Here is a 27705-nt window from a genome sequence, read left to right on the forward strand (position 1 = left end):
ATAAAAACAAAGTCCATGGTAGTTCAAAGAAATGAGAGCATAATTATACCGAGGTACCAAGTAGGATGGTGCTGGTTGGTTGAATGGCAGAAGGGTAGTAGCTGTTTATGAACCTGGTGGTGTGGGACTTCAGGCTTCTGTACTTGGAGCCCAATGGTAGCTGCAAAAAGATGGCCTGGCCCAGAAGGTGCCGCCGTCAGGCAGCGTCTCATTTAGATACTTTGGATGGTGGGGAGGGATGTGCAGTGGTGTATTGGGCTGAGCCTGCTGTTCTCTGCAGCTTCTTGCGTTCCTGTGCACTTGACGCGCTGTGGCAGAACATGATGCAACTAACCAGGATACTTCCCACAGTCATCGGGCAGAAGACTATGTGGGACAACACAGCAGTTTAGCAGTCAGCACAACGCTGTTACAGCTCAGAGTGTCGAGTTCAGAGTTCACTTCCAGCACCCTCTGTACGTCCTCCCCATGGAACGTGTGGGTTTCCTCCGTGTCCTCCGGCTTCCTCCCACAGTTCAAAGATGTACCGGGTAGGTTACATATTGTCCCATGAATAGGTCAGGGTTAAACCGGGGTTGCTGGGCAGTGCATTTCGAATGCTTGGAAGGACTTATTCTGCGTTGTATCTCTAAATAAAAATAAACAAACAAACAGTCCATCTGTATAAGTTGGTAAGTGCTTGATGTCGCTACTTTCTATGAAAGCAAAGACACTGGCGTGCCTTCCTTGTGTTGAGGTTTCAGGAACGAAAAAGAATTTGCAATTGGTATTGTATTTCAAGATATTACTGGAATTATAGACAGTTTTGCTATTTAAAAGCAGAGTTCATTAAGGCTTGATTATTATTTATTTATTGGGACACAGCCTTTCAGGCCACGCTACCCAGCAACCCTTGATTTAATGCTGGAGGAACTCAGCAGGCCAGGTAGCATCTATGGAAAAAAGCGCGTTGCTCCAGGCCAAAGCTCCGAAGCATCGACTGTGCTTTTTTCCATGGTTGCTGCCTGGCCTGCTGAGTAACCTACCAAATGGTATGAGTTTTGACTGTGTAATGGAACCAGAGTATCCGGAGGAAACCCACGTGGTCACGGGGAGAACATACAAACTCTTTCTAGGCAGCAGCGGGAGTTGAACTCTGGTTGCCTGTAGTGTAAAGTGTCGTGCTGACCACTATGCTATTGTGCTGCCTTAGTGATGTGGTCCACTAAGATCGAAGCTATCCAGTTTATCTGCCTTTGACCTAATTTCCCTCATTTTCAGGTAACGGAAAGTTTTGTTTTCCCTACTTTATGTCTCATGCTGCCTTCATGTTCCTATCAGCCATAAGTCTGCCATCCTGATCTTTCCCTCCTGGCCTGCTGTTACCAGGCCAACTAAATCTCTCTTGCCTTAGCTGTTGTGGTTCTCCCCTTAACCTTTTCCACCATCGGCCATTTCAAGAAGCTCGCCGTTGACTCCTTCTTCCTTCTAAATGCTAACTCTCTTCTCTTCCTCTCAAGTCCTTGAATTTGCTAACACTTTCAAAATTCTTGTTCAACCTTCCCAGAACTGTTTTTGAATCCTTTCAATCAGGATTCTGTCTCTGCTGTGTTATCAAAATGGCTCTTCTTAAGGCTACACATGAGAGCTCTGTGGCAATGACAAAGGTGAATAATCTCTCTTTATTCCTCATGACCTGTAGGCATATTTTGGCAACGTCTATCAGCACAACACCTCCAGATAACTCTCCACTCCCATCCAGCTGGCACTCTGGCACTGCATTCCCTTGACTGAAAAAAAAATATTTTATTCAGTGGCCAGCAAAGAATCAACTGCATTAGCTTTTTCCTGTTTCTATACTATTTCCTCCCCAAGGTTCCTTGGGGCATTTTCAGTTTGTCAACTCTCAGCAACCTCATCACGCAGTGTCAGTTTTGGGACTGAATCCACTCAGTTCTGCTTCATCTCTTCTTCACTCTTCACTATCCCTAACACATTAGAAATTTAGCCTTTGGGGTGTTAGCTTTCATAAATCGAGGGATAGAGTTTAAGAGTCGTGATGTAATGATGCAGCTCTATAAAACTCTGGTTAGGCCACACTTGGAGTACTGTGTCCAGTTCTGGTCGCCTCACTATAGGAAGGATGCGGAAGCATTGGAAAGGGTACAGAGGAGATTTACCAGGATGCTCTCTAAACCAAGCAGTATGCATTATGATCAGAGATTAAGGGAGCTAGGGCTTTACTCTTTGGAGAGAAGGAGGCTGAGAGGAGAGATGGTAGAGGTGTACAATATAATAAGAGGAATAGATAGAGTGGATAGCCAGCGCCTCTTCCCCAGGGCACCACTGCTCAATACAAGAGGACATGGCTTTAAGGTAAGGGATGGGAAGTTCAAGGGGGATATTAGAGGAAGGTTTTTTACTGAGAGAGTGGTTGGTGCATGGAATGCACTGCCTGAGTCAGTGGTGGAGGCAGATACACTAGTGAAGTTTAAGAGACTACTAGACAGGTATATGGAGGAACTTAAGGTGGGGGCTTATATAGGAGGCAGGGTTTGAGGGTCGGCACAACATTGTGGGCTGAAGGGCCTGTACTGTGCTGTACTATTCTATGTTCTAACATCAAGTACTAGATGAGCAGAAGTGTCCTCTGGCTGAACTTTGGGAAGAGAGAACTATTCCATTCCCTAACTCCCTGACAAATTCAAGGTCCAGAAGCTTGATATCACACCTAATCCTGAGAAAATAGTATAGATATGAATGTTTCTGCAGTATTGTCCCCGCCCTTGTGTTGTGCCTCTTGCTGCTTCCAATATTCTGATGAACTCTTGATGGGCTTATCATTTTCCATCAGGCATAAATTGCTGCCTATATCCTAATTATATCTGATAAGTGGGAGACATTTAAGAGGAAAATAGTAAGTTCAGAATCAGCATATCCTTGCAAACATGATATATTTATGGAACCCTTGATGGCCAAATTGAGTGTTGTCAGGAAAAAGAATGAAGCTATTGTCAGATATAGGAAATAGTTATCAAGTTAATTCATTGCGGTTTCTAGATGAGAAAACTTAAGAAATCGATTTGGAGGACAAAATAAGATCATGAAATGGTCTTGGCCTACAGTATTAAAGGGAATTCCAGAACTTTTTATAAATGTATTTAAAAACTAGAGGGCAGTTAGGGAAAGAGTAGGTCCTCTTGGGGATTGAAAGGGTAGTTTTAGTGTGGAGCCAGAAGTGCTTGTGTGATGGCATGAAAGAATATCTGTATCACTGTTCACTACAGAGAATGACGCACTGCCCGGGGAGATTACACTGATAGCCTGGAATGTGTACTGCAGGAAAGAGACATTACTGCATGTTAAAGTCAATAGATCTCCAGGGATTAATGAAATGTATCTCAGGGAGCTATGGGAAGCAAAGGAGGGATTACAGGGGCGCTGATGGAGAGGGAGACATCATCTTTAGGCACAGATGAGGTACTGGAAAACTGGAAGGTCAAAGTGCATTTATTACCAAAGTATTTATGCAGTATACAACCCTGAGATTCTTCTTCCCACAGACAACCACGAAACAAAGAAAAACCTTGGGACTGCTTCAAGGAAAACATCAAACACCCAGTGCGCAAAAGAAAGAATAAATCGCGCAAATGGCAAAAAACAAGCGAAAAACACACAGATCATAAAACATCAAACCAGAGGGTCCTTAAACAATCTAGGAATTTTCAATTTAGTTCAGCTCAGTTCAATTTTTCGTTGACTGCAGGCTGCAGAACCAGTCGGCCCCAAATGCATAAAATAGCAATTTTAAAAAAGAGTAACCAGAAGTGTATAACGTGAGCTGCAGAGTCCAATCCACAAATTGCACCGATCAAACCTTGCCTGAGGTCCAAGACTCCAGCGCCTTCCTCCGGCAGCGAGCAAGCAAGAGGGGGAGAGAGAGAGAGATCAGTCACACGCAGGCAGATGGTGCCGAATACCCGCTCGCCTTCCACTCTCGTCCTCGTTGATTTCAATATTGCTTGATTCTTTCATTGGCGAGAAATGGAGTCAATCATGGGCTCGTGCCCAGGTTTCTTGGCTCCAGGCTGTACGCTCTGCTCCAAACCTCAGCGACCTCCCTCAGAAACAGCAAAGTGCTGGATCGCTCAACTGACCCAAAAAGGTAAATCACAGATTCCAATCGCACGCAGTAGTATAACCATATATGGAAGAAGAAGAAGTAAAAGAAGTAGTTTCATGAATTGTTTGAAGGACATCGCCGTTGGTCACATTATTTGCTGGCCATATTGTTCCCATATTCCTGTCCTGTCCATTGTGCACCAACTGCTGCCGCTGGGCTATAAACGTGCAGGAGCAATGTGTGGTTAAGTGCCTTGCTCAAGGACACAATACGCTGCCTCAGCTGAGGCTGGAACTCGCGACCTTCAGATCACTAGTCCGACGCCTTAACCACTTGGCCACGCGCCAATATTCAAAAAGAGTGAATGGGGTAAGCCAGAAAGTGTCAGGCCATGTGCCCTATCTCAGTTGCAGGGAGACCTTCAGAAAAAGTTCTTGCAAGTACGGTTTAGCACCATTTGTAAAGGCAAGGACTGGCTTGGGATCCAAGGTTTTGATTATCTGTCCCGATATCACCTTAAATGCTGTTTTGCTCTGAAGCATTTGATTGTTATGTTACTGGCTATAAGCAACATGTCTCTGCTTCTATGTAAAGTCTAGATAACAACATCAAATTAGATTTTAAGTTAAAACATTACTTTCCTGTGTCACTAATCTTTAGCAGATTATGCCAGTGAAATTATGTATTTTGTATAAGTACAGTAAGAAGTTTAGTTGATTTAAGACTCATATTTGCAAACTCCAGTATCATACAAACCCCATTTCCAGAAAAGTTGAGATATTTTCCAAAATGCAATAAAAACAAAAATCTGTGATATGTCAATTCACGCGAACCTTTATTTATCAGACAAAAGTACAAAGAAAAGATTTTCAATAGTTTTACTGACCAACTTAATTGTATTTTGTAAACATACACAAATTTAGAATTTGATGGCTGTAACACACTCAACAAAAGTTGGGATAGAGGCATGTTTACCATTGTGTTACATCACCTTTCCTTTTAGTAACACTTTTTAATCGTTTTGGAACTGAGGATACTAATTGTAGTAGATTTGCAATTGGAAATTTTGTCCATTCTTGCTTGATATAAGACTTCAGCTGCTCAACAGTCCATGGTCTCCGTTGTCTGATTCTCCTCTTCATGATGCGCCATACATTATCAATAGGAGATAGATCTGGACTGGCAGCAGGCCAGTCAAGCACACGCACTCTGTGTCTACAAAGCCACGCTGTTGTAGCCCGTGCAGAATGTGGTCTGGCATTGTCCTGCTGAAATAAGCATGGACGTCCCAGGAAGAGGCGTCGCCTGATGGCACCATATGTCTCTCTAAAATCCTAATATACGCCTCAGAGTCAATGGTACCTTCACATACATGCAACTCACCCAGGCCGTGGGCACTGATGCACCCCCATACCATCACAGATGCTGGCTTTTGCACCTTTCGCTGATAACAATCTGGATGGTCGTTTTCATCTTTGGCACGGAGAACTCGACGCCAGTTTTTTCTGGAAAACTAGCTGAAATGTGGACTCATCTGACCACAGCACAGAGTTCCACAGTCTTTCGGTCCATCTGAGATGAGCTCGGGCCCAGAGAACTCACCGGCGTTTCTGCATAGAGTTGATGTATGGCTTCCTCCTTGCTTAATAAAGTTTCAAGTTGCATTTCTGGATGCAGCGACGGACTGTGTTTAGTGACAATGGTTTTCCGAAGTACTCCTGAGCCCAGGTGGCTATAATTGTCACAGTAGCATGACTTTTCTGTGCACTTTTCAATCTTATTTTAACTCTGTCCCAACTTTTGTTGAGTGTGTTGCAGCCATCAAATTCTAAATTTGTGTATATTTACAAAATACAATTAAGTTGGTCAGTAAACTATTGAAAATCTTTTCTTTGTACTTTTGTTAGTTAAATAAAGGTTCACGTGAATTAACATATCACAGATTTTTGTTTTTCTTGCATTTTGGAAAATATCCCAACTTTTCTGGAAATGGGGTTTGTATAAATAGTTCATCCTATTGCAAAATGACTTCATTCAAATAAAATCTTTAATTCTTTTTGTCTTGCAGCTGAATTAAGTAACCAGCTAAAGAGGTTTGACAGTTTACTGAGTGTTCATGATGTGAGGCTGGCAGATATGGACCTACGCTTTCAACTCTTAGAAACCGTCAGCTACAATGGTAAACTGATTTGGAAGATTCGAGACTACAGGCGGCGGAAGCAGGAGGCTGTTAGTGGAAAAACGTTATCCTTGTATAGCCAGCCATTTTACACGGGATATTTTGGATACAAAATGTGTGCTCGAGTTTATCTCAATGGAGATGGTATGGGCAAAGGAACCCACTTGTCGCTGTTTTTTGTCATCATGCGAGGAGAATATGATGCACTATTACCTTGGCCTTTTAAACAGAAAGTAACGTTGATGCTGTTAGACCAAGGACAGGCCAATCGCCATTTGGGGGATGCCTTTAAGCCAGACCCCAACAGCAGTAGTTTTAAGCAGCCAGTAGGAGAAATGAATATTGCTTCAGGCTGCCCTCTTTTTGTTGCACAGACTGTATTGGAAAGTGGAACATATATTAAAGATGACACTATCTTCATTAAAGTAGTCGTTGATACTTCAGACATGCCAGACCCATGACCCCAACAATGTATCAACCACAGGAAGAATAGTTTGCAAGACCGGGTCCACACTGGTGAAATACAGCTTTGTTGGTTTCTCAACAGCAGGACATTCCTCACAGTTGGTCGCCAAATGCTAGAACGGATCACCTGACCTTCTGAAAGCCAATGGCCTTTACCTCTCACGAGGAAGGAGGTTCTGCGAGAGCAACACTGATAACTTTCTGGTAGTTAGTGGCGATTGTTCAATCTGTGGGGTACTTCAGGAGTGCTGTAGAGTACATGATTTGCTGAAGTATTGTCTGAAAGCATTGTCTATCCAATTCATGATGGAAATGCAAGGCTTTGTAATAACAACTTGTATTTATATTAGCACCTTTAACAGATTAAAACCTCCGAAGGTGTTTCTCAAGAATGTTTATCAAGCTGCATTTGACTCTGGTCACGTATTAGGGTACATGACCAAAAGATTGGTCAAAATTATTTTCATTGTTAGCATTACAATCTGAGTTTCAATGCTGTGGCCAAAACGTGCTCCACATTCTTTTTTTTTCCTTTCTTCATATGAATTCAGATGAGTTGTAATGAAGGGAATCTCAAAAGTTGCAACAGGATTGACTCTAGGTCACTATCAGTAAAACCCCCAGCTGCAGATCCAGCATTGCTGATGTGGTTTTGGAGGGTGTGGTGACAGGAGGGAAGTTTGCAAGGTGTGATTGAGATAAGCAGGTTCCTCCTGTTTCATGAAATTACTCCTACAATTACTCCTAAAGAAAGACTTCAAATTAAATGGAAAATGTAAAAGTATTTATTTTCTATTATGATGACATCATTTTTTAGTATAATACTTAAAATGGGTTATCCAGTGTGTTTTTTTTTTCATTCTCATCAGAGTTTTCTTGGGTAAAAGTAACTGAAAGTTGAGTGAAAAAGATTTGCATTTAAAGCATGGTTTTCACAACTTAAAGATTTTTAGAGTTCATGGAATACATTTGACTTAAAGTCACTGTTGCAATGTAGAAAACGGGGCAGCTAACTTGCCCAGGAAGTTGCCACAAACAAAAGAGCGATAATGATCAGATAATTAATTTGTGTGTAATAATTAATTGAGGGAAAGGCCAGAATGCCATGCTCTTTTGGAAAAAGTGTGGAAGGATTTTTGTATACCCATGTGAGAGAGAAAACAGAGGCTCTTGGCATTGCCTTATTCAAAATACAGCACTGAGGTGCCAGCCTAGGGTTTTGCGCTCAACTCTATGGAATGGAACATAATTTCTGATTAATGCTGAACAGCTCTCACCAGCTCAGCCACAGCAGAAATGCAGTGATCTAATTTCTCACTTGGTTTGACATCAGTTTGAGAAACTATTTATAAGTTTTCTTTCCCTCTTTGATAAATTATTTATGGCCTCTCCCGTGTCCAAACTACTGAAAGCTCTCCATGAAGAAACCCAAACGTGAGGTTATTTCCTTTACTTGTGCATCCTTTTTTTCTCCCCCCTAAAAAAATGCTCTTGATGGGGATGTATGCGACCAGGGTACTACTTCCTGAAGGAGTTGTATTGGTTGCAAATGAAAGAAGATTGAAACGATGAGGTCTATTTTCATCAGAAAATAGAAATATTCAATAATGCAGAGCTCCTGTATAGTTTGTATTAAAGTAAAATCAGCTGATTATGAAGTTGCATATTCAACTTCGATTGTTTTCAAATGTATAACTAAAACTGTACATGCATTCATCTCTGACCCACTAGTATTTAATGGCGCAGCATGTTCAGACCAAGTTTCAATAAAGTGACTAATTCCCCTGAGGTCTAGATGAATAACCATACTCACTGTTACAGTACAATGCCGTCAAACCAGGAAGGTTCTCAGATCAGTCCTTGCTCAGTGCCATATTACGGAAACAGAACTGCATGGCAATTGGTTGTGGTACTTTGAAAGGTTACAATATGGATCCAATGGAAAGTATGAATGTGCACACTGCAATGGGGGCTCTCCCTGTGAGTTAGCCTGCTGAATTGCCTTGACCAGGGCTTCACAAAGATTAAGCAACTGAGTACAACAAGCATATTACGATAATTATTAAGAGTTATTATCTTTACTGAAGGAAAAAACTTTTTAAAAAGTCTTTTATTATCCTCAGTAGGTTTCAGCACAAATTGATAAACGGTGGGAAATGGCCGAAGCAGAAGGGTTTGTCTCATTCAATGCTATGCTGAAAATTCGGCAGTTTATAAAATGAGCATCAACGTTTGTTTCTATATTTCTTCCGATCTTATGGTTGGCAGTGGTGTTTTGTGAATAGGAACTGTTTAATGATTGTATCTTGGTCAGGTTTGTTTAAAGTATAGCTTATAGATAGTTATAAGAAGCTAGAGATGAGTTTAATTATTGGGATGATTCTCAAAACGAGGGTTGGCTGTGAAAACTGCAGGTATCATTCCAGTTCAAAAATTGATAATTGGATTTCTTCCGACATGATTTCATTGATTGGCCTTATTTGGGTAAATATTTAAATATATTTGATATAAGTTACCCACAATAACAAATGACTGCATTTCTCAATGCAAATTTACGACTGAGCTGAGAAATTATCACTGGTTTGTAAAAGAGGATTTGATTATGTTCAGAAGTTCATATCCTGATTATAGGGAAAGAAGTGATAGGTTTTTGGTAGTGCTCTAATGTTATTTTTGTTGTGAAAGAGTTGTTTTCATAAGTGTTAACTTGTTACCATCATTTTCCAAGGATTAATAAGTAAAGTAACTTTCTACATACACCTTCTAAAGCTGCCTCCCTTATCCAGGTGGCTAACTGGTAGATGATGAAAATCTGAGTTACGAATCTGCTGCTAAAAGGGGAAAAAAAAGCAAAGTGAGTAAACGGCTTAATTGTTGAAAGTATGAGAAGCTACAAATGAATGCTGGCACAGTGAACCAGCGTAGGGGTGGATAGTGAAACGGTGAAAGGCTGTCAGAACTATCATTGCATTGTTCTCCTGAATACTTTATGCAAGAATTCTATAAAACACAATCACTTCAAGCCAACATCCTGTTCAATGGTTAGATTTAAATTATTAGAAATTGTTATTGCAATGTTTACCTTATAACTATTGTAACCTCAATTCGTGTTTTCATTTTGTGAAAATTATATTATTTAATGACTGGCAAGTCTGGATGGCTGAGTGTGATTAAGTGCACGTGTGTGTATTGTGTATGCTTCTGCGTGTGTGCGTGTTTTTTTTAATTATTCACAGTGGCTAGTCACCAGTGAAGTTACCTTTTTTTTTGTAAGAGCTATTTTCAGTGTCTTTGTTGAAGCCTTGTTTTCTGTGATGTTTTTGTCATCAGTAACAATAAGATAATCTGTTTGACAATCCACGGGATGTTTGTTCCATTCTGGAAAAATGCCATTTCAATAAATACAGTCATTACCTCAGAAGTACATTTCCATTCCATTTGATAATATTTTGAAAGCATTGCATTTTATAGCACCTTTTAACATAATGAAATATCTCAATATTTCACAAGAATGTTAGCAAACAAGATGTGACAGTGAGTCACACATGAATCTCCAACCTGATGGCATGAACACTGATTTCTCTAACTTCTGGTAATTTCTCTCTCCCCCACCCCACCCCCTGCCTCGTTTCCCATTCTCTATTCTGGTTCATCTCTTACCCCCTCTGTTCTGCTCACCTGCCCATCACCTTCCCTCTTCCTTTTCTCCCATAGGACACTGTCCTCTCCTATCAGATTCCTTCTTCTTCAGCCCTTTACGTCTTTGATCTGTCAACTCCCAGCTTCTTCAACACTGCTCCCCTACCCACCCACTTTCCTCCTCACCTGGACTCACCTATTACCTGCCAGTGGTAATCCTTCCCCTCCACCCTGGGCTGTTTACTCTGGCTTGATTCCCCCTTCCTTCCCAGTCCTGATGAGGGTCTCAGTTGGAAAACGGTGACTGCTTCCTACCCTCCATGGTTCTGTAGCATTTTGCGTGTGTTGCCTTGGATTTCCAGCATCTGCAGAATCTCTGGTGTTCATTAACGGAATGTTGGGCAAATGACCAAAACCATGTAAGGAACGTCTTGAGCTACGTGGTTAGGGTTGGCACGTAAAATAGTGGGCCAAGAGGTTAGGAAGGTGGACACACTGTAGAGGATTTAATAATCAACAGAAAATGAAATGGGGAGAATAGCTAGTTATAAATTTGTAAGACTGTTACTAGTAGAGTTCCGTAGGGATTGGTAATGCATGCTGAGGTATTTGAAATTAATAATTTTAGATGAAAGGAGAGAGTGTAATATATCCAGGTTTGCTGACATGACAGGAGAAGTGAGCTGGGCAAACGACAAATGGAGACTACAAAGTGATGTAGGCAGGTTTACAGCTGGATTCACAGCTAGTAGAAAGATGACAATGTGGGAAAATGCGAGGTTATTTGCTTTGGTAAGTGAAACAGTGATGCAATACTTGCTATGTGGTGAGAGATTAGTAAACATTAATCAGAATGCTGGTGTGTAGGATTCACACAATATACAGTAAGTAAATTGTGAGTAAGTGATGGAGACAAGTGAAAAGCTGACTTCTATTAAGAGGGTATTACAGTACAAAAGTAAGATATTGCTGATACTGTGAAACTGTTATTGAGCTCTTTTTGAGAACTGTGTGCACTTTTAGTGTCAATGATTTAAGATGAGATTATCCTTGGAGTCATTTTGGTATAGAGTAGCCAGATTATTGCTAAAGAAGAGGGTGTTCATGCTTTCAAGGAGGAGTTGGTAATACTGAACTGCATGCACTGAAATATAGAAAGAGCTGATCTCATTCCTTTCAAGTTCTGTGAGGAAAGAGGCTATTAATGGGAAGAGGCTGTTTTTGAGAGTTTAGAAGTTGGGATGTAACCGCTGGATAATGGATCAGCTGATATTCTCTTGCACAGCCATAGAGCAGGGGAATGGGCCATTCTGCCCATCATGTTCATTCTGACCAGTGGACCTCTCTCTATTAGTCCCATTTTCTAGCACTTGGCCAATGCCAAGATGACTCATATGCTTGTCTGGACACTTATGAAATGCCAAAGAAGTTGCAGAGGGTTGTAACTCTGAAATTCTCCACCTCAGAGAACTGTAGTATCTCAGCCATTTAAGGCTGAGACTAAAGGGTTTTTGGACATGATGGGGTATCAGAATTGAATGGACTTGAGATCTAAGATCAGCCATGATATTGAATGGCAGAGCAGCATCAAGGAGCTGTATTGGAATCACTTAGGGGTGATACCTTTTCAAAAACTCAAATCATATTTGACCTCAACAGTAAAAATAACTCCTTGTTTTTCTTATTCATGCAGGGATTTTGATTTGACTAATTTGAAAAGTAGCACTTCAGGCAGTTTAGCAATCCTGTTCTCTGCCAGGAGATATTGTGTGTAAATGCCTGGAGTTTTGAAACCCCTTGATTCAGAGGCTAAAGTGTTTCTAGCAGAGCCATAACTAACATCACAAATAATGAAGGTTGTAGGTGGCCTTGGTGAAGGGGTAAATTGTGGACCCACTACTTGAAAATGAATTTTTAAAAACTGTAGTTGAATGCTCATTTTGTGATATCATGCTAAGAGATAGGATGGAGTGGCTTCAAAGGTTTATTTAATCTCAGTGTATGTATACAGTATACAACCTGAAATTCATACTCTTCACGGACATCCACGGAATAAGAACCCCATAGAATGTTCCGAAGCCCGCCTCCCCTCCCTTCGCACAAGCAGCAGAAGAAGCATCAGATACCCTCGCCAGCCAGCGGAAGCACCAACCCACCCCCCACAATGCAGGCAACAACAGGAGACCCAAACGATCCTTGATCCAGAGTCCACCAAAGCTACACTGCCACTTTTTCTCAGCGAGCTGAGTACAAAATAGATTTTATTGAGAACCAAGACATTGAGTTCAGTCTTTCTGTGCTGAAACTGGCATTTCAGATCAGAAACGTCACCAAATCTTGGGACTTTTCTGCATGTGCAACCTACTGTCCAGAACCTACTTGTTAGTAGATGGGGTTGCTCTGTTCCATGTGGAATCCAATAGTCTTGACATGGTTGAATCTCATTTCCAATGGGTTAGGGTTAGAGAACCTGATTTTGCTGTGATTCTAGACCAGTAATAACATGCCAAAGGAGGAAATAAATGGTTTCCAAAGATTTTTATGTCTTAAGAATGCTTTACTCCCTATTTAAGTTTATTATTTTATATATTTTTATATATCTCTGACATTTATAAATTGTTAAATTCCTTTTCAGCATTGACACATCTGTTTATCAGACCATGCTCGGGAGATACTGTGAGAAGCCCATTCCCTGTTGAGAGCGTGCCACTTTTCTTGAAGGTGCTGAATGGCCAGTGGGAAGAGCCCCGATGAGTGTAGTCAAGTGGCAAGCCCTCTGGAGGTGCGTCTGGCTCCGTCCAGTTAAATCAGAATAGAACCAGAGGAGCGTGACCCATCCAACTCGAAAGTGGGAAAGAGGCTTTGGAGGATTATGGTGTGGTCAACTTTATCAGCCTACAGACTAATAGGGAGTCAGACTTCGTTTGCCATTTAAGAACATCAGAAACAAGTGTAGGAGTCAGCCATTCAGATATCCTCAATTTCTCTATCACCAAAGTCCTTGATGGACCTGCTATCTGAATTCCAATTTTTGCTCGGTTCATTAAACATTTGATTATGAGATTCTTAACAGATGGATTGAAATTGAATTAGATTGGAAATAACTAAGGCCCAAGCCCAGAATCTCGGTGCACTTAATCAATTACAGCCTTACAAATAACTCATCTATTCTTACTTTTTCTTCATGCTTGTATCATTCATAATCCCATGAACCCTTTTTTGCTGTAATTACTATGCCCAATTGCATCATTCTTACCTACCATGCTAATTAATCTTCTAACAGAGTGGTCAAAAACTCCTCCCTTTTATCTACCTCAGCTATGCTAGTTATGAATTTTTAAGCACCTCATCACAACATACCCCAATTTTTCTTCTGTAGAATCACATGATTATGTTTGCTGTTAAGATCAAGGAAATGCTTAGGGATCTGCTAACTCTGCAACATCTCTTCTAAGCTTACAGTACAGGCTCCAGCGTTTTGTCAACTGCTGCCCCATGATCTCCAGTTCTTATGCAGGCTATTTTTGTTCTTCATTCTAGCTGAGCGGTTTTTAATACCTGGTATGTTTTTATTTCCTTCTGTGAAGATTGATGCAAAGTATTGTTAACATCCTCCTGACATGTCAGTCCATGGCCTGCTCTACTGCTGTGATGAGGCCACACTCAGGTTGAAGGAGCCATGCCTTGTATTCCATCTGGGTAGCCTCCAACCTGCTGGCATGAACAGCAATTTCTCAAACTTCCAGTAATTGCCCCCCACCCCCACTTCTACCATTCTCATTCCTGTTTCCTTCTCACGCCTCATCTCCTTACCTGTCCCTCACCTCCCTCTGGTGCTCCTCCCCCTTCCCTTTCTTCTATGGTCTTCTACCCTCTCCTTTCAGATTCCCCCTTCTCCAGCTCTTTATCTCTTTCACCTATCAGCTTTCCAGCCTTTTACTTCACCCCACCCCCTTGGGGTTTCACCTATTGTCTACTACCTTGTACTACTTCCTCCACTCCACCCCTCCCCCACCTGCTTGACCTAACTTCTCACCACTTTTTTCCGAGTCCTGATAAAGGGCCTCAGCCCAAAAGGTTGGCTGTGTATTCTTTTCCATAGATGCTGCTTGGCCTGATGAGAATTGTGTTCAGCTTTAGCCTCCCTACTGTAGAAAGGATGTGATTAAACTGGAAAGCGTATAAAAAAAGATTAGAAGGATGCTGCCTGAACTTGAGGGACTGAGTTATAAGGAGAGATTGAATTGCCTAGAACCTTCATTCCTTAGAGTGTAGGAGACTGAGAGCTGATCTTATGGAGGTGTATAAAGCCATGATGGGCACAGATGGGGAGAACACGCAGTTTTCTTCCAAAAGTAGGGGGATCAAGAATTAGATATGTTTAAGGAGAGGGGAAAGATTTAATAAGAATTTGAGGGTTAACTGGCCACTAATGAAATACACGCCATTTGCCTGGATGAGTGCAGCTCCATCAACACTCAAGAAACTTGACAGCATCTAGTACAAGGCAGCCCACTTGATTGGTACCCCTTCCACAAGCACCCAATCCCTCCACCATCGACAAACAGTGGCAGCACCCTTCAGACTACCACCATCAAGAAGGACGAGAACAGCAGATACCTGAGAACATCACCACTTGGAAATTCCCCCTCCAAGTTACTCACCATCCTGACTCGGAAACACCTCACCATTCCTTCATTGTTGCTGGGTCAGGATCTTGGAATTCCCTCCCTAACAGCACTGTGGATAAACCTACACCTCAGGGACTGCAGCAGATCAAGGAGGCAGCTCATCACCAGCTTCTGAAGGGCAACTAGGGGTGCGCAATAAATGCTGGCTTAGATGGCGATGCCCACATCCCATAAATAATTTTTTTTTAATTAAAAAAGACAGGATTCTGTGGCTGTGAAAGAGCTGTCAGGATAATGTGTTGCCTCCCATGGGCTAGTGTAAAGGATATCTCAAAGCTGATGCAAATATTCTCAAGGGGGAGGGTGGGCAGCCAGAGATCATGGTGCACAGTGGTGCCAATTTAGGGGCTCAGTACGTGAGTTACAAAGGAGGCTGCAAAACTATATGTTATAAATATGTGGTCTTGTCAGTGTTAGTCTTTGGTTTGTCTTGTTTTTTTTGTGATATCACTCTGGAGGAACATTGTATCATTCCTTAATGCATGCATGCATTTCTAAATGACAATAAATGAGGACTGAGTGCCCTCATAATCTAATCTTAAAAAAAAGGACCTTTTAGTCAATAATCTTGGATTACCCCCAGTGTCATGTGCAAGTCAGGACTGGAATAGAAAGATAGAACAGATCAAAGAGTGGCTGAGGGTGGTGCAGTAGGCAGTGCTTCAGGTTCTTGGACCAGTGAAACCTCTTCTGGGGAGGAGTGACCTGTACAAGAGGGATGGTTTGCACTTTAACTGGAGGAGAACAAAAATCCTGGCCAGAAGGTTCACTAGTGCTACTTGGGGAACGTTTGGACTATTTTGGTCGGCAATGGGAGCCAGAGCACCAGGGTCAGAGAGTGGACGGATTGACAGAAAGGTAAATGTCCTGACCAGTCAGAATAGGCAGAAGCAAAGACATAGACCAGATAGGATGGACATTTTGATCCAGGATTATTATGGTAAAGGGTGATAAATTCAGAGCATGGATCAGTATATGGAACTATGATTTTGTGATCATAACAGAGACTTGGTTGAGCAAGGGACAGGAATGGATGCTTGGTGTGCCAGGATTTCAATGTTTTAAGAAAGATTGAGAAGGATGTAAAAGAAGGGAGTTGGGTGGGGGGAGGGGGGAGTTGTGCAATTATCATAGCTCCACTCAGGGGAGACATAATGGAGGCTCATCCACTAAGCCCATATGGGTAGAACTCAAAAATAAAAAAGGTGGAATCATTCTGATGGGATTATGCATACAATAGATCCCTCAATAGCCACTGGGGCATTGAGCAACAGGCAAAGCGGTTGTGGGTGACTTCAACTTCTCTAATATAGAGTTGGACCTATTGCAAGAGGTTTAAATGGGACAGAATTTGGTGCATCCAGTAGGATTCCTTAAATCATTATGCAGATTGTCCAGCAAGGGGAGGTTGTTGGGTAATGAGACTGGCCTGGTAACTTACCTTTCAGTGGGAAAACAGTTGAGGAACTCCCTAAGTTTTAAGATAGCTCTCGATATGGGTAAGTATGAACTTTGCAAGAGAGTATTAAATTGGAGCCAAGCATACTAGAAGAGTATTAGGCAGTAACGAGAAGTTAATTAGTTACAGCTGTTTCTGGAAACATCTGATATACAGAGGGCATTTCAAGACCAACTGCACAGACCACAGGATAGAAATGTTCCAGTAAGAAGGTGGAACAAGGATGGCAAGGTAAGGGAACCTTGGATCGTGAGGGAGATGGTAAATTTAGTTAAGGAGGAAGATAGTAAGGTTAGAACATAGAATAATACAGCACAGTACAGGCCCTTCGGTCCACAATGTTGTGCCAACCCTCAAACCCTGCCTCCGATATAAGCCCCCACCTTAAATTCCTCCATATACCTGTCTAGTAGTCTCTTAAACTTCACTAGTGTATCTGCCTCCACCACTGACTCAGGCAGTGCATTCCACGCACCAACCACTCTCTGAGTAAAAAAACCTTCCTCTAATATCTCTCTTGAACTTCCCACCCCTTACCTTAAAGCCATGTCCTCTTGTATTGAGCAGTGGTGCCCTGGGGAAGAGGCGCTGGCTATCCACTCTATCTGTTCCTCTTATTATCTTGTATACCTCTACCATGTCTCCTCTCATCCTCCTTCTCTCCAAAGAGTAAAGCCCTAGCTCCCTTAATCTCTGATCATAATGCATACTTTCTAAACCAGGCAGCATCCTGGTAAATCTCCTCTGTACCCTTTCCAATGCTTCCACATCCTTCCTATAGTGAGGTGACCAGAACTGGACACCGTACTCCAAGTGTGGCCTAACCAGAGTTTTATAGAGCTGCATCATTACATCGCGACTCTTAAACTCTATCACTCGACTTATGAAAGCTAACACCCCATAAGCTTTCTTAACTACCCTATCCACCTGTGAGGAAACTTTCAGGGATCTGTGGACATGTACCCTGAGATCCCTCTGCTCCTCCACACTACCAAGTATCCTGCCTTTTACTTTGTACTCTGCCTTGGAGTTTGTCCTTGCAAAGTGTACCACCTCACACTTCTCCGGGTTGAACTCCATCTGCCACTTCTCAGCCCACTCCTGCATCCTATCAATGTCCCTCTGCAATCTTTGACAATCCTCTATACTATCTACAACACCGCCAACCTTTGTGTCGTCTGCAAACTTGCCAACCCGCCCTTCTACCCCCACATCCAGGTCGTTAATAAAAATCACGAAAAGTAGAGGTCCCAGAACAGATCCTTGTGGGACACCACTAGTCACAATCCTGCAATCTGAACATACTCCCTCCTCCACCACCACCCTCTGCCTTCTGCAGGCAAGCCAATTCTGAATCCATCTGGCCAAACTTCCCTGGATCCCATGCCTTCTGACTTTCTGAATAAGCCTACCGTGTGGAACCTTGTCAAATGCCTTACTAAAATCCATATAGATCACATCCACTGCACTACCCTCATCTATGTGCCTGGTCACCTCCTCAAAGAACTCTATCAGGCTTGTTAGACACGATCTGCCCTTCACAAAGCCATGCTGACTGTCCCATAATTCTCTAAATGCCTATAGATCCTATCTCTAAGAATCTTTTCCAACATCTTTCCCACCACAGACATAAGGCTCACTGGTCTATAATTATCTGGACTATCCCTACTACCTTTTTTGAACAAGGGGACAACATTCTCCTCCTTCCAATCCTCTGGTACCATTCCTGTGGACAACGAGGACATAAATATCCTAGCCAGAGGCTCAGCGATCTCTTCTCTCACCTCGTGGAGCAGCCTGGGGAATATTCCACCAGGCCCCAGGGACTTATCTGTCCTAATGTATTTTAACAACTCCAACACCTCCTCTCCCTTAATATCAACATGCTCCGGAACATCAACCTCACTCATATTGTCCTCGCCATCATCAATTTCTCTCTCATTGGTGAATACCGAAGAGAAGTATTCATTGAGCACCTCGCTCACTTCCACAGCCTCCAGGCACATCTTCCTACCTTTATCTCTAATCGGTCCTACCTTCACTCCTGTCATCCTTTTTTTCTTCACATAATTGAAGAATGCCTTGGAGTTTTCCTTTACCCTACTCGCCAAGGCCTTCTCATGCCCCCTTCTTGCTCTTCTCAGCCCCTTCTTAAGCTCCTTTCTTGCTTCCCTATATTCCTCAATAGACCCATCTGATCCTTGCTTCCTAAACCTCATGTATGCTGCCTTTTTCCACCCGACTAGATTTTCCACCTCACTTGTCACCCATGGTTCTTTCACCCTACCATTCTTTATCTTCCTCACTGGGACAAATTTATCCCTTACATCCCGCAAGAGATCTCTAAACATCGACCGCATGTCCATAGTACATTTCCCTGCAAAAACATCATCCCAAATCACACCCGCAAGTTCTAGCCTTATAGCCTCATAATTTGCCTTTCCCCAATTAAAAATTTTCCTGTCCTCTCTGATTCTATCCTTTTCCATGATAATGCTAAAGGCCAGGGAGCAGTGGTCACCGTCCCCCAGATGCTCACCCACTGAGAGATCTGTGACCTGACCCGATTCATTACCTAGTACTAGATCTAGTATGGCATTCCCCCTGGTCGACCTGTCCACATACTGTGACAGGAATCCGTCCTGGACACACTTACCAAACTCTGCCCCATCTAAACCCTTGGAACTAATCAGGCGTCAATCAATATTAGGGAAGTTAAAGTCACCCATGATAACAACCCTGTTATTTTTGCACCTTTCCAAAATCTGCCTCCCAATCTGCTCCTCTGTATCTCTGCTGCTACCAGGGGGCCTATAGAATACCCCCAATAGAGTAACTGCTCCCTTCCTGTTCCTGACTTCCATCCATATTGACTCAAAAGAGGATCCTGCTACATTACCCACCCTTTCTGTAGCTTGAGAAAGCTAAAATCAAAAATAACCTTCAAGAGTTATAATGAAGCCAGTAAAGAACTCAGGAATGGTATCAGAAAAGCCAATAGGGTGCATGAAAAGTCCTTAGCAAATTGGTTTAAAGAGAATTCCAAGGCATTCTATACATACACCAAGAGCAAGGGATTAAATAGGTAGTGGTTAGGACCACTTGAGGATAAAGAAAGAAACATATGCTTGAAGGCCAAGGAAGTGAGTCTTACTTCAGCAGAGGGCACGTTGTTGGAGAAAATACTGAGAGGGAGGATTTATGAGCACTTGGACAGACATAATCTGATTAGGGATAGTCAGCATGGCTTTGTCAAGGGCTGGTCATGCCTTACGAACCAAATAGAATTCCTTGAGGATGTAATAAAACACATTGATGAAGGTAGAGCAGTGGATGTAGTGTATATGGATTTCAGTAAAGCATCTGATAAGGTTCCCCATGCAAGGCTCATTCAGAAAGTAATGAGGCATGGGATCCAAGGAGACTGCTTTGTGGATCCAGAATTGGCTTGACCACAGAAGGCAAAGGATGGTTCGTATTTTGCATGGAGGACAGTGACCAGTGGTGTTCCACAGGGATCTGTTCTGGGACACCTCCTCTTTGTGATTTTCTTTTATAAATGAGCAATGAGGTAATGTTACATCTATATAAGACCTTAGTTAGACCCTATGTGGAGTACTGTGTTCAGTTCTGGTCACCTCATTACAGGAAAGATGTGGATACTATAGAAAGGGTGCAGAGGAGATTTACAAGGAGAGCATGCCTTATGAGAACAGGTTGAGTGAACTTGGCCTTTTCTCCCCGGGGCGACGGGGAATGAGAGGTGATCTGATAGAGGTGTATAAGATGATGAGAGGCATTGATCGTGTCGATAGCCAGAGGCTTTTTCCCAAGGCTGAAATGGCTAACGTGAGGGGGCATAGTTTTAAGGTGCTTGGAAGTAGGTATGGGGGGGGGTGTCAGAGGTAAGTTTTGTCCATGCACTGCTAGTGACAGTGGTAGAGGCAGATACAACAGGTTTTTAAGAGCCTCTTGGATGCGTACACGGTGCTCAGAAAATTAGAGGGCTATGTAGTAGGGAAATTCTAGGCAGTTTCAAGAGTAGGTTACATTGTCAGCACAACATTGTGGGCCAAAAGGCTGTAGATTTTCTATGTTTCAATGTTTTTTTTCTTAAGTGGGCAAAGTCCTAAATGAGTACTTTGCACCAGTATTTACCAAGGAGACGGACATAGAGGACAATAATATCAGTGTGGAGCATGCCAATTTGCCAGGGAATTTTGAGATGGTTAAGTCCCCAAGGCCTGATACCATATACTTTAGGTTATTTAGAGAGTCAAAAAATGAGATTGCTCGGTCTTGGCCATATCTTCATGTTTTTCTAACCGTAGATGAGTTCCCAGAGGACTGATGAGTAGCTAATGTAATTCCAGTATTGAAGAAGGAAAATGAGGATAATCCCGGAAACTATAGTCCAGTGAGTGGTAAGGAAGTTACCAGAGACATTCTTAGGGCCAGGATTTGTGAGCATTTGGAAAGCCATCGTCTAATTAGGGATAGTCAACATGGCTTTGTGTGGGGCAAATCGTATCTTGATTGTGTTTATCAAGGAAGTAATGAATGTCATGCATGATGATAGGACTGTGGATATTGTCTACAGGATTTTCGTAAGGTGTTTGACAATGTACCTTGTGAGATGTAAAACATAGATTAGTGGGTTACTAAGTTTGTAGACAATACAGATTGGTGGTTTTATAAATAGCATAAAACACAGTCAAAAGGTACAGTGGATATAGATCAGTTGCAGATTTGGGCAAAGAACTGGCAGATGGAATTTAACCCAGCCAAATGTCAAGGGTTGCACTTAGGGAGATCAACTGTAAAGAGACAATACACTGTTAATGAACTGACCGTTAACTGGGATCTGGGGGTCCAAGTCCATGGTTCTACGAAAGTGACTACAAAGATCAAAGTACATTTATTTTCAAAGTATGTATGTGGTATACAACCTGAGATTCATCTTTGCACAGACAGCCACGAACAAAGAAACACTCTGGAATCTGTCCAAAGAAAACCTCAAGCACCCAACACCCAAAAAACAAATAATTCACGCAAATGGCAAAAAATGAGCGAGAAACACAGAATATAAACATGAAACCACAGAGTCATTGAAACAGCCTAGGAATGTTCAGTTCAGCTAGTGCTGTGTCATTCATTGACAGCAGGCTATGAGGCCAATCCAACCTGATCAAAATAATACAAAACTGCAATTTAAAAAAAAGGAATAGCCAGAAATATACATAACATGAACTGCAGTGTCCAATCCGCAAACAATGCTGATCAAACTTTGCCCAAGACCCAATACTCCAGCACCTTCCTCTGGCAGCAGTGGGTGAGAGGGAGAGAGAAACCAGGCGGATGGTGCTGAACACCCACTCATCTTCCGCTCCCGTCCTTGTTGATTTCAATCTTGCTCAACATGTCAATTGGCAAGAAATGGAGTCGATTGTGGGCTCGCACCCCGTCTCCAGGCCACTCGCTCCGCTCCTAATCTCACCGAACTCCCTCAGAGGCAGCAAAGCGCCAGATCAGCAGAAAGGAATAGTTTAATTAGGCATTTGATCACTAATTTAAATTAGTTCAGCATGACACTGTGGGCCAAATGGCCTGTTTCTCTGCTGTTTGAAATAGTAGAGCAAGTAGAGAGGTTTTAAGCAGCATCTTAAAAGTTTGCAATGGTGGAACACAGTGAAGTTTATAATTGAACTCCTTGACCTTTAAGCTTTCAATTATCGGTTTTGAAGTAACAAAAATTGGTGATTCTTAAAGCCAGAATTAGCAAAATATCCGATAACTCTTAGGCTGGAAGTAGTACTGACATTCAGGATAGGCAAAACGCTGTCAGGGTTAGAAAACAGAAGAAAATTTCTGTGTTGCTATGTTGGGAGTGTGATGGGGAAACAGCATGTTGAGAGTTTATGATACTGTGCTAGTTATTGCATAAACAGCTCCACCACTGACTCATGGGCAGCAAAGTTTTGAGTGGCACATTGCTACTCAAGAGCCGAATTCTATTCATGAAGCCACATAAGTCACTTTCAGTAAATGTATCTTCCACATTATTTATGTACGAGAATTCATGTGGCATACAATAAAATCCAATGAAATTAATGGCAAATTTCACAACTGAGTGAAGTATGAGACCATAAGAGGGTCAATTGAGAGTTTCAATATGCAGAGCTGGATAGTGCTATGGGGGGTTGGGGGGGGGGCAAAATGCACAGCAGTTACTTTTCTAGACTACTTTGGCATTGCTTCCAAAATTTCACCACCAGGATGGATGAGAGCAGGAAGTACAGGGAAACGCCAGCACCTCTAGGTTTCCCTCCAAATTGTTCACTGTCCTGCCTATTTCTTCACTGCTGTTGTTTTACTCTTGGAACTTGCTACTTAACAACAGGGGGACTGCTGTGGTTCAAGTTGGAAGCTCAATACCATAAGCTCAACGAAAGCAAGGCTGAGCAAATAATGGTGATTTGCCAGCAGTACCCTCATCAAGAAAAATGAATACACATTCTCTAAATCTCTGCTCTTTGCTGGTCATAATGCTCCTGTTCAAAATAAGGTTGGATACCCTTACATGTACCCAACCCAAAACCAACTGGCCACTAAATTGAGAATTTCACTCAGATGGGTTTGGGAAAATGGAAACTGTTGCACTGATCCAGTAGTTGGTGATTTTTTGAGGATGATAGTGAGCTACAAGCTTGTAAAATGTTTGAGTCTTTCAAGAGAGCTTGTTTTCTGAAAATATTGGCCATCCGAAATGACAAGTGTTCTTTTGCTCATTATCCTGATGAGCAGTCGGGGAAAAAGCTAGAAGTGCTGAGCAGATGAGGTGGAGAAATATGAGGGTTAATGTTATTTTGCATCAGAACTTTGCTGAGGATCACTTGAATGGGTTCTGCGCATGTAGAACTTTGATTCGGTTGCATCAAAAGCTACAGAAGTTGCTGATGAAAGAGAGAATAAAAATTAGTAAAGGATTTTTGTGTTACTCAGCATTATGCCTCATTACTGGTTAACTGCTGCAATTACTTCATACAATTTCCACCCCCAGACAGTTCAAAGTTTACTGTAAGCTGCAAGTGAAAACTGCAAAACAATCAAGGGAATAAATATTCTTCTTGGTAAAGCAACATGTGGTCAGCAAACTTTATCTTCAGCCTGCTATTCCGTAAGTGGTGCTTCTATGGTAATTTTAGTACTTGGATAAGTAGCTAAATTGAATGTCAAATTGAAAAGCGAAATCCCTGTTTACTAAGGGTGTGTGCGCCAATTTATAAGTTTGGAATTCTCTTTAAAAGGATGGCTGTCTTGTTTTCCATATATGCAATCAAAATAAGCCTTGCTTGGAACATAAACAGTGTGTGAACTTGACATTAGTAAGCAAGGTGCAATTTAGCAGGGGATTTTTTTAAAAAGACTACGGAAATGTAAACAATGGGAGTTTAACATTTTGTGCTACCTCATTTTGTTCAGAATGATAAGGCAGCAAAAACTCAGCTATGAGCACAATTCTACTCTTGAAGCCACATCAATCACCTTCAGTTTATGTGCCTTCCACGCTATTTATATTCTAGATCTAGTATTTACTGTATATGCACACACTTTGATAAAATTAACGGTGAATAGTTTTGTTTGATTTGTGACTGAATTCCACCTTCCTCCCTTTGTGTTGTATTAAAAGATATGGTACTTAACAAAATTCCTTCAATTTACTTGCTATCAATTTCCAGGATCAGCATGGACATCCAACTTTTCACTGTCTGCATGTAGACAAATGACATCCAATGTTATGCCTCCTCTTTGACACCTTAGCTAGCAGAGTCTCTATCTACCTTACCAGTTTCCTTTGCTGTATCGAACCCTTCAATCATTGACCTTTAACCTTCAAACTTCTAGGGAATAGAGTCATATTAGTATAATTTATAAGTTTTCTGGCATTACATCACTGAATTTGCAGTGGCCAGACTGTGCACAACAAAATCCTACAAACAATGAGGTAGATAACAGAATATTTATTTTATTAGTATGGGTGATGCTGCTGGCCCGGATGTTGTGCTCAGATCTCTGGCAGGGATCTTATGCCCTCAGCCTTCTGGCTCAGAGCAGAGGGTGCTACTGTTAACCCGGTGTGACACTTGACTAACTGAGGCAATTAGGATTAATTATAGGTGTGTTATTATGCCCTTCGAGCCAGCACCACCATTCACTGTGATCATGGCTGATCATCCACTATCAGTATCCAGTTCCTGCCTTATTCCCATAACCTTTGATTCCACTATCTTTAAGAGCTCTATCCATCTATTTTTTGAAAGCATCCAGAGACTTGGCCTCCACAGCCTTCTGGGACAGAGCATTCCATATATTCACCACTCTCTGGGTGAAAAAGTTTTTCCTCAACTCCGTTCTAAATGGCCTACCCCTAATTCTTAAACTGTGGCCTCTGGTTCTGGACTCACCCATCAGCAGGAACATGCTTCCTGCCTGCAGCGTGTCCAATCCCTTAATAATCTTATATGTTTCAATAAGATCCCCTCTCAGCCTTCTAAATTCCAGAGTATACAAGCCCTGTCGCTCCAGTCTTTCGACATATGACAGTCCTGCCATCCCAGGAATTAACCTTGTGAACCTACGCTGCACTCTCTCAATAGCAATAATGTCTTTCCTCAAATTTGGAGACCAAAACTGCACACAGTACTCCAGGTGTGGTCTCACCAGGGCGCTGTACAGCTGCAGAAGGACCTCTTTGCTCTTATACTCAATTTTGAACTACACAGAATTAACCAGCACTGTCAGGCTATTTTGCATTTGCTGGATCTCTGAAGGGATTGTTCAGGTAGTCACTCATATGTCATAGATTTGCAGAAAAATTGGAATATCTAAGGACATTCAGATTAGATAGATATACTTTATTGATCCTGAGGGAAATTGGGTTTTATTACAGCAGCACCAACCAAGAATAGAGCATAAATACAGCAATACAAACACCACAAACAATCAAACAACAATATGCAAACTATGCCAGATGGAAATAAGTCCAGAACCAGCCTATTGGCTCAGGGTGTCTGACCCTCCATGGGAGGAGATGCAAAGTTCGATTAATCCCATCTCTAGCTGTAGGTCTGTAACCCTGTCAACGAAACCACGCTATACCTCTGTCTATTCTGTTTTTTTTGTTTTGTTGCTGCTCTCCAAATGCAAAACTCTCACACTTCTTTAGATTAAGTACCCTTTGTCATTCTTCTACCCAAACGACTAGAAAGTCTTCATAATCTGCAGACTGAAGTTTACTGCCAAGAACGCAGAATGTAGTATCATCCACAAATTCCTTTACTGTAGACCCCTTGAACACTAAATCATTAATATGCGCACCCAGAAAGGATCAAGTAATGAACTTCGTGAAATCCCTCCGAAAACAGACTTCTAGTCACAAAAACTTCCATCCACCATTACTCTGTACTTCCTGCCTGTAAATTAATTTTGGATCCCTTTTCTCACTTTCCCTTAGTTAGCATGGCTTTCTACCTTGTTACCCAGCTTATTATGTGGCATTTTGTCAAAAGCCTTGTTAAAATCTAGGGCAACGTCACACGTTGCCCTAGCAGACAAGGTGAAGGAGAATCCTAAGGGATTCTACAGATATTTTAAGAGCAAAAACATTGCAAGGGACAAAATTTGTACTTTGGAAGACCAGAATGGTAATCTACATTGCAAACAAGAGCAAAATACATCAAGTGCACCACCCTCACTGAACTTGTTACCTCCTCAAAAAAATCAATTGAGTTGATCAGACAAGACCTTCAATTAATATTTACTTCATATTGTTTCATGCTTTTTGTAAAATGTAAAGAGGCTATTTGTCCTATTGAGTTTATGCCAGTATCCATCAATCCCATTTGCCCATTTATTTCTCTGCAACCTGTTCTATCTCAGATGTTTATCATCTCCAACCCGAGTCTCTTGCCACTCATCTACACTAGCAATATTTCACAGTAACAATTTATCAACCAGCATGTCGTTACAAGTGGGAGGAAACCAGAACAGCCAGGGAAACCCCATGTGATTTCAGGGGATCATGCAAACTTCACACTGACAGCTCTGGAGGTCAGCATTGAATCCAGGTTAGAGTCAGAGTCATAGTAAAATACAGAACAGAAACTAGACCTTCAGCCCATCTAGTCCATGCCAAAGCAATTAAACTACCTACTCCCATCAACTTGCTCTGGGGCCATAGCCCTCCAAAACCCTACCATCCATGTACCTATCCAAACTTCTCTTAAGCATTGAAATCAAGCTTAATCTTCTATGTTCCAAAGAATAAAGTCCTAACCTATTCAATCTTTTCTTATAACTCAGATCCTCCAGTCCTGGCAACATTCTTGTAAATTTTCTCTATACCCTTTCAACTTGGTTTATATTTTTCTGTAGGTAGGTGACTGAAACTGCGTACAATGCTCCAAATTAGGCCTCACCAATGTCTTCTACAACTTCAATATAACATCCCACCTCCTGTACTCAGTAACTTGATTTACGAAGGCCAATGTGCAAAATCTTTTTTACGACACTGTTTACCTGTGATGCCACTTTCAATAAATTACGTTTCTGTATTCCCAGATCACTTTGTTCTTACACATTTTTCAATGTCCACTGTGCAAGACCTACCTGGTTGGTCCTACCAAAGTGCAACACCTCGCACTTGTCTGCATTAAATTCTATCTGCCATTTTTCCAGCTGGTCCAGATCCCATTGCAAGCTCTGATAGTCTTCCTCCTTGTCCATTACACTCCCAATCTTGGTGTCATCTGCAAATTTGCTGATTCAGTTAACCACATTATTTCCAAATCATTATTGACAAACAACGATGGACCCAGCACCTATGGCACACCACTAGTCACAGGCATCCAGTCAGAGAGGCAACTATCTACTACCACTTTCTGGCTTCTACCACAAAGCCAATGTTTAATCCAATTTACTACCTCATCCTGAAAGCTGAACACTGAACCCATGTGGGACCTTGTCAACTGCCTTGCTGAAGTCGATGTAGACCGTATTCACTGTCTTGCCTTTATCCACTTTCCTGGTAGCTTCCTTGGAAAAACTTTAAGTCTGGTTAAACATGACCTACCATGCACGAAGCCATGCTGACTATCTCTAATTAGTCCAT

General features: G+C 41.9%; 2 protein-coding genes across 7 annotated transcripts in view; both read left to right on the forward strand.

Moving 5' to 3' along the window:
- traf3 (TNF receptor-associated factor 3) overlaps positions 1-10153 on the forward strand; it is an 83007-nt gene extending 72854 nt beyond the window's left edge. For all 5 annotated transcript variants that reach the window (XM_063047536.1, XM_063047524.1, XM_063047528.1 and 2 more), the window contains exon 11: positions 6171-10153. In XM_063047536.1, coding sequence (XP_062903606.1) covers positions 6171-6742 — 572 coding nt within the window. In that variant the 3' untranslated portion in view covers positions 6743-10153. The remainder of the gene's footprint in view (positions 1-6170) is intronic.
- A 13446-nt stretch (positions 10154-23599) lies between these two features.
- The window catches only part of amn (amnion associated transmembrane protein), a 63467-nt gene continuing 59361 nt past the window's right edge, over positions 23600-27705 (forward strand). Inside the window, exon 1 of one of the 2 annotated variants that reach the window (XM_063047625.1) lies at positions 23600-23712. In XM_063047625.1, the coding sequence (XP_062903695.1) occupies positions 23676-23712 (37 nt within the window). In that variant the 5' untranslated portion in view covers positions 23600-23675. The remainder of the gene's footprint in view (positions 23713-27705) is intronic. The other variant, XM_063047637.1, reaches the window with a different exon arrangement.

Source organism: Mobula hypostoma, chromosome 1 (genome assembly GCF_963921235.1).
Source record: "Mobula hypostoma chromosome 1, sMobHyp1.1, whole genome shotgun sequence".
In the NCBI taxonomy this organism is placed as follows: Eukaryota; Metazoa; Chordata; class Chondrichthyes; order Myliobatiformes; family Myliobatidae; genus Mobula; species Mobula hypostoma.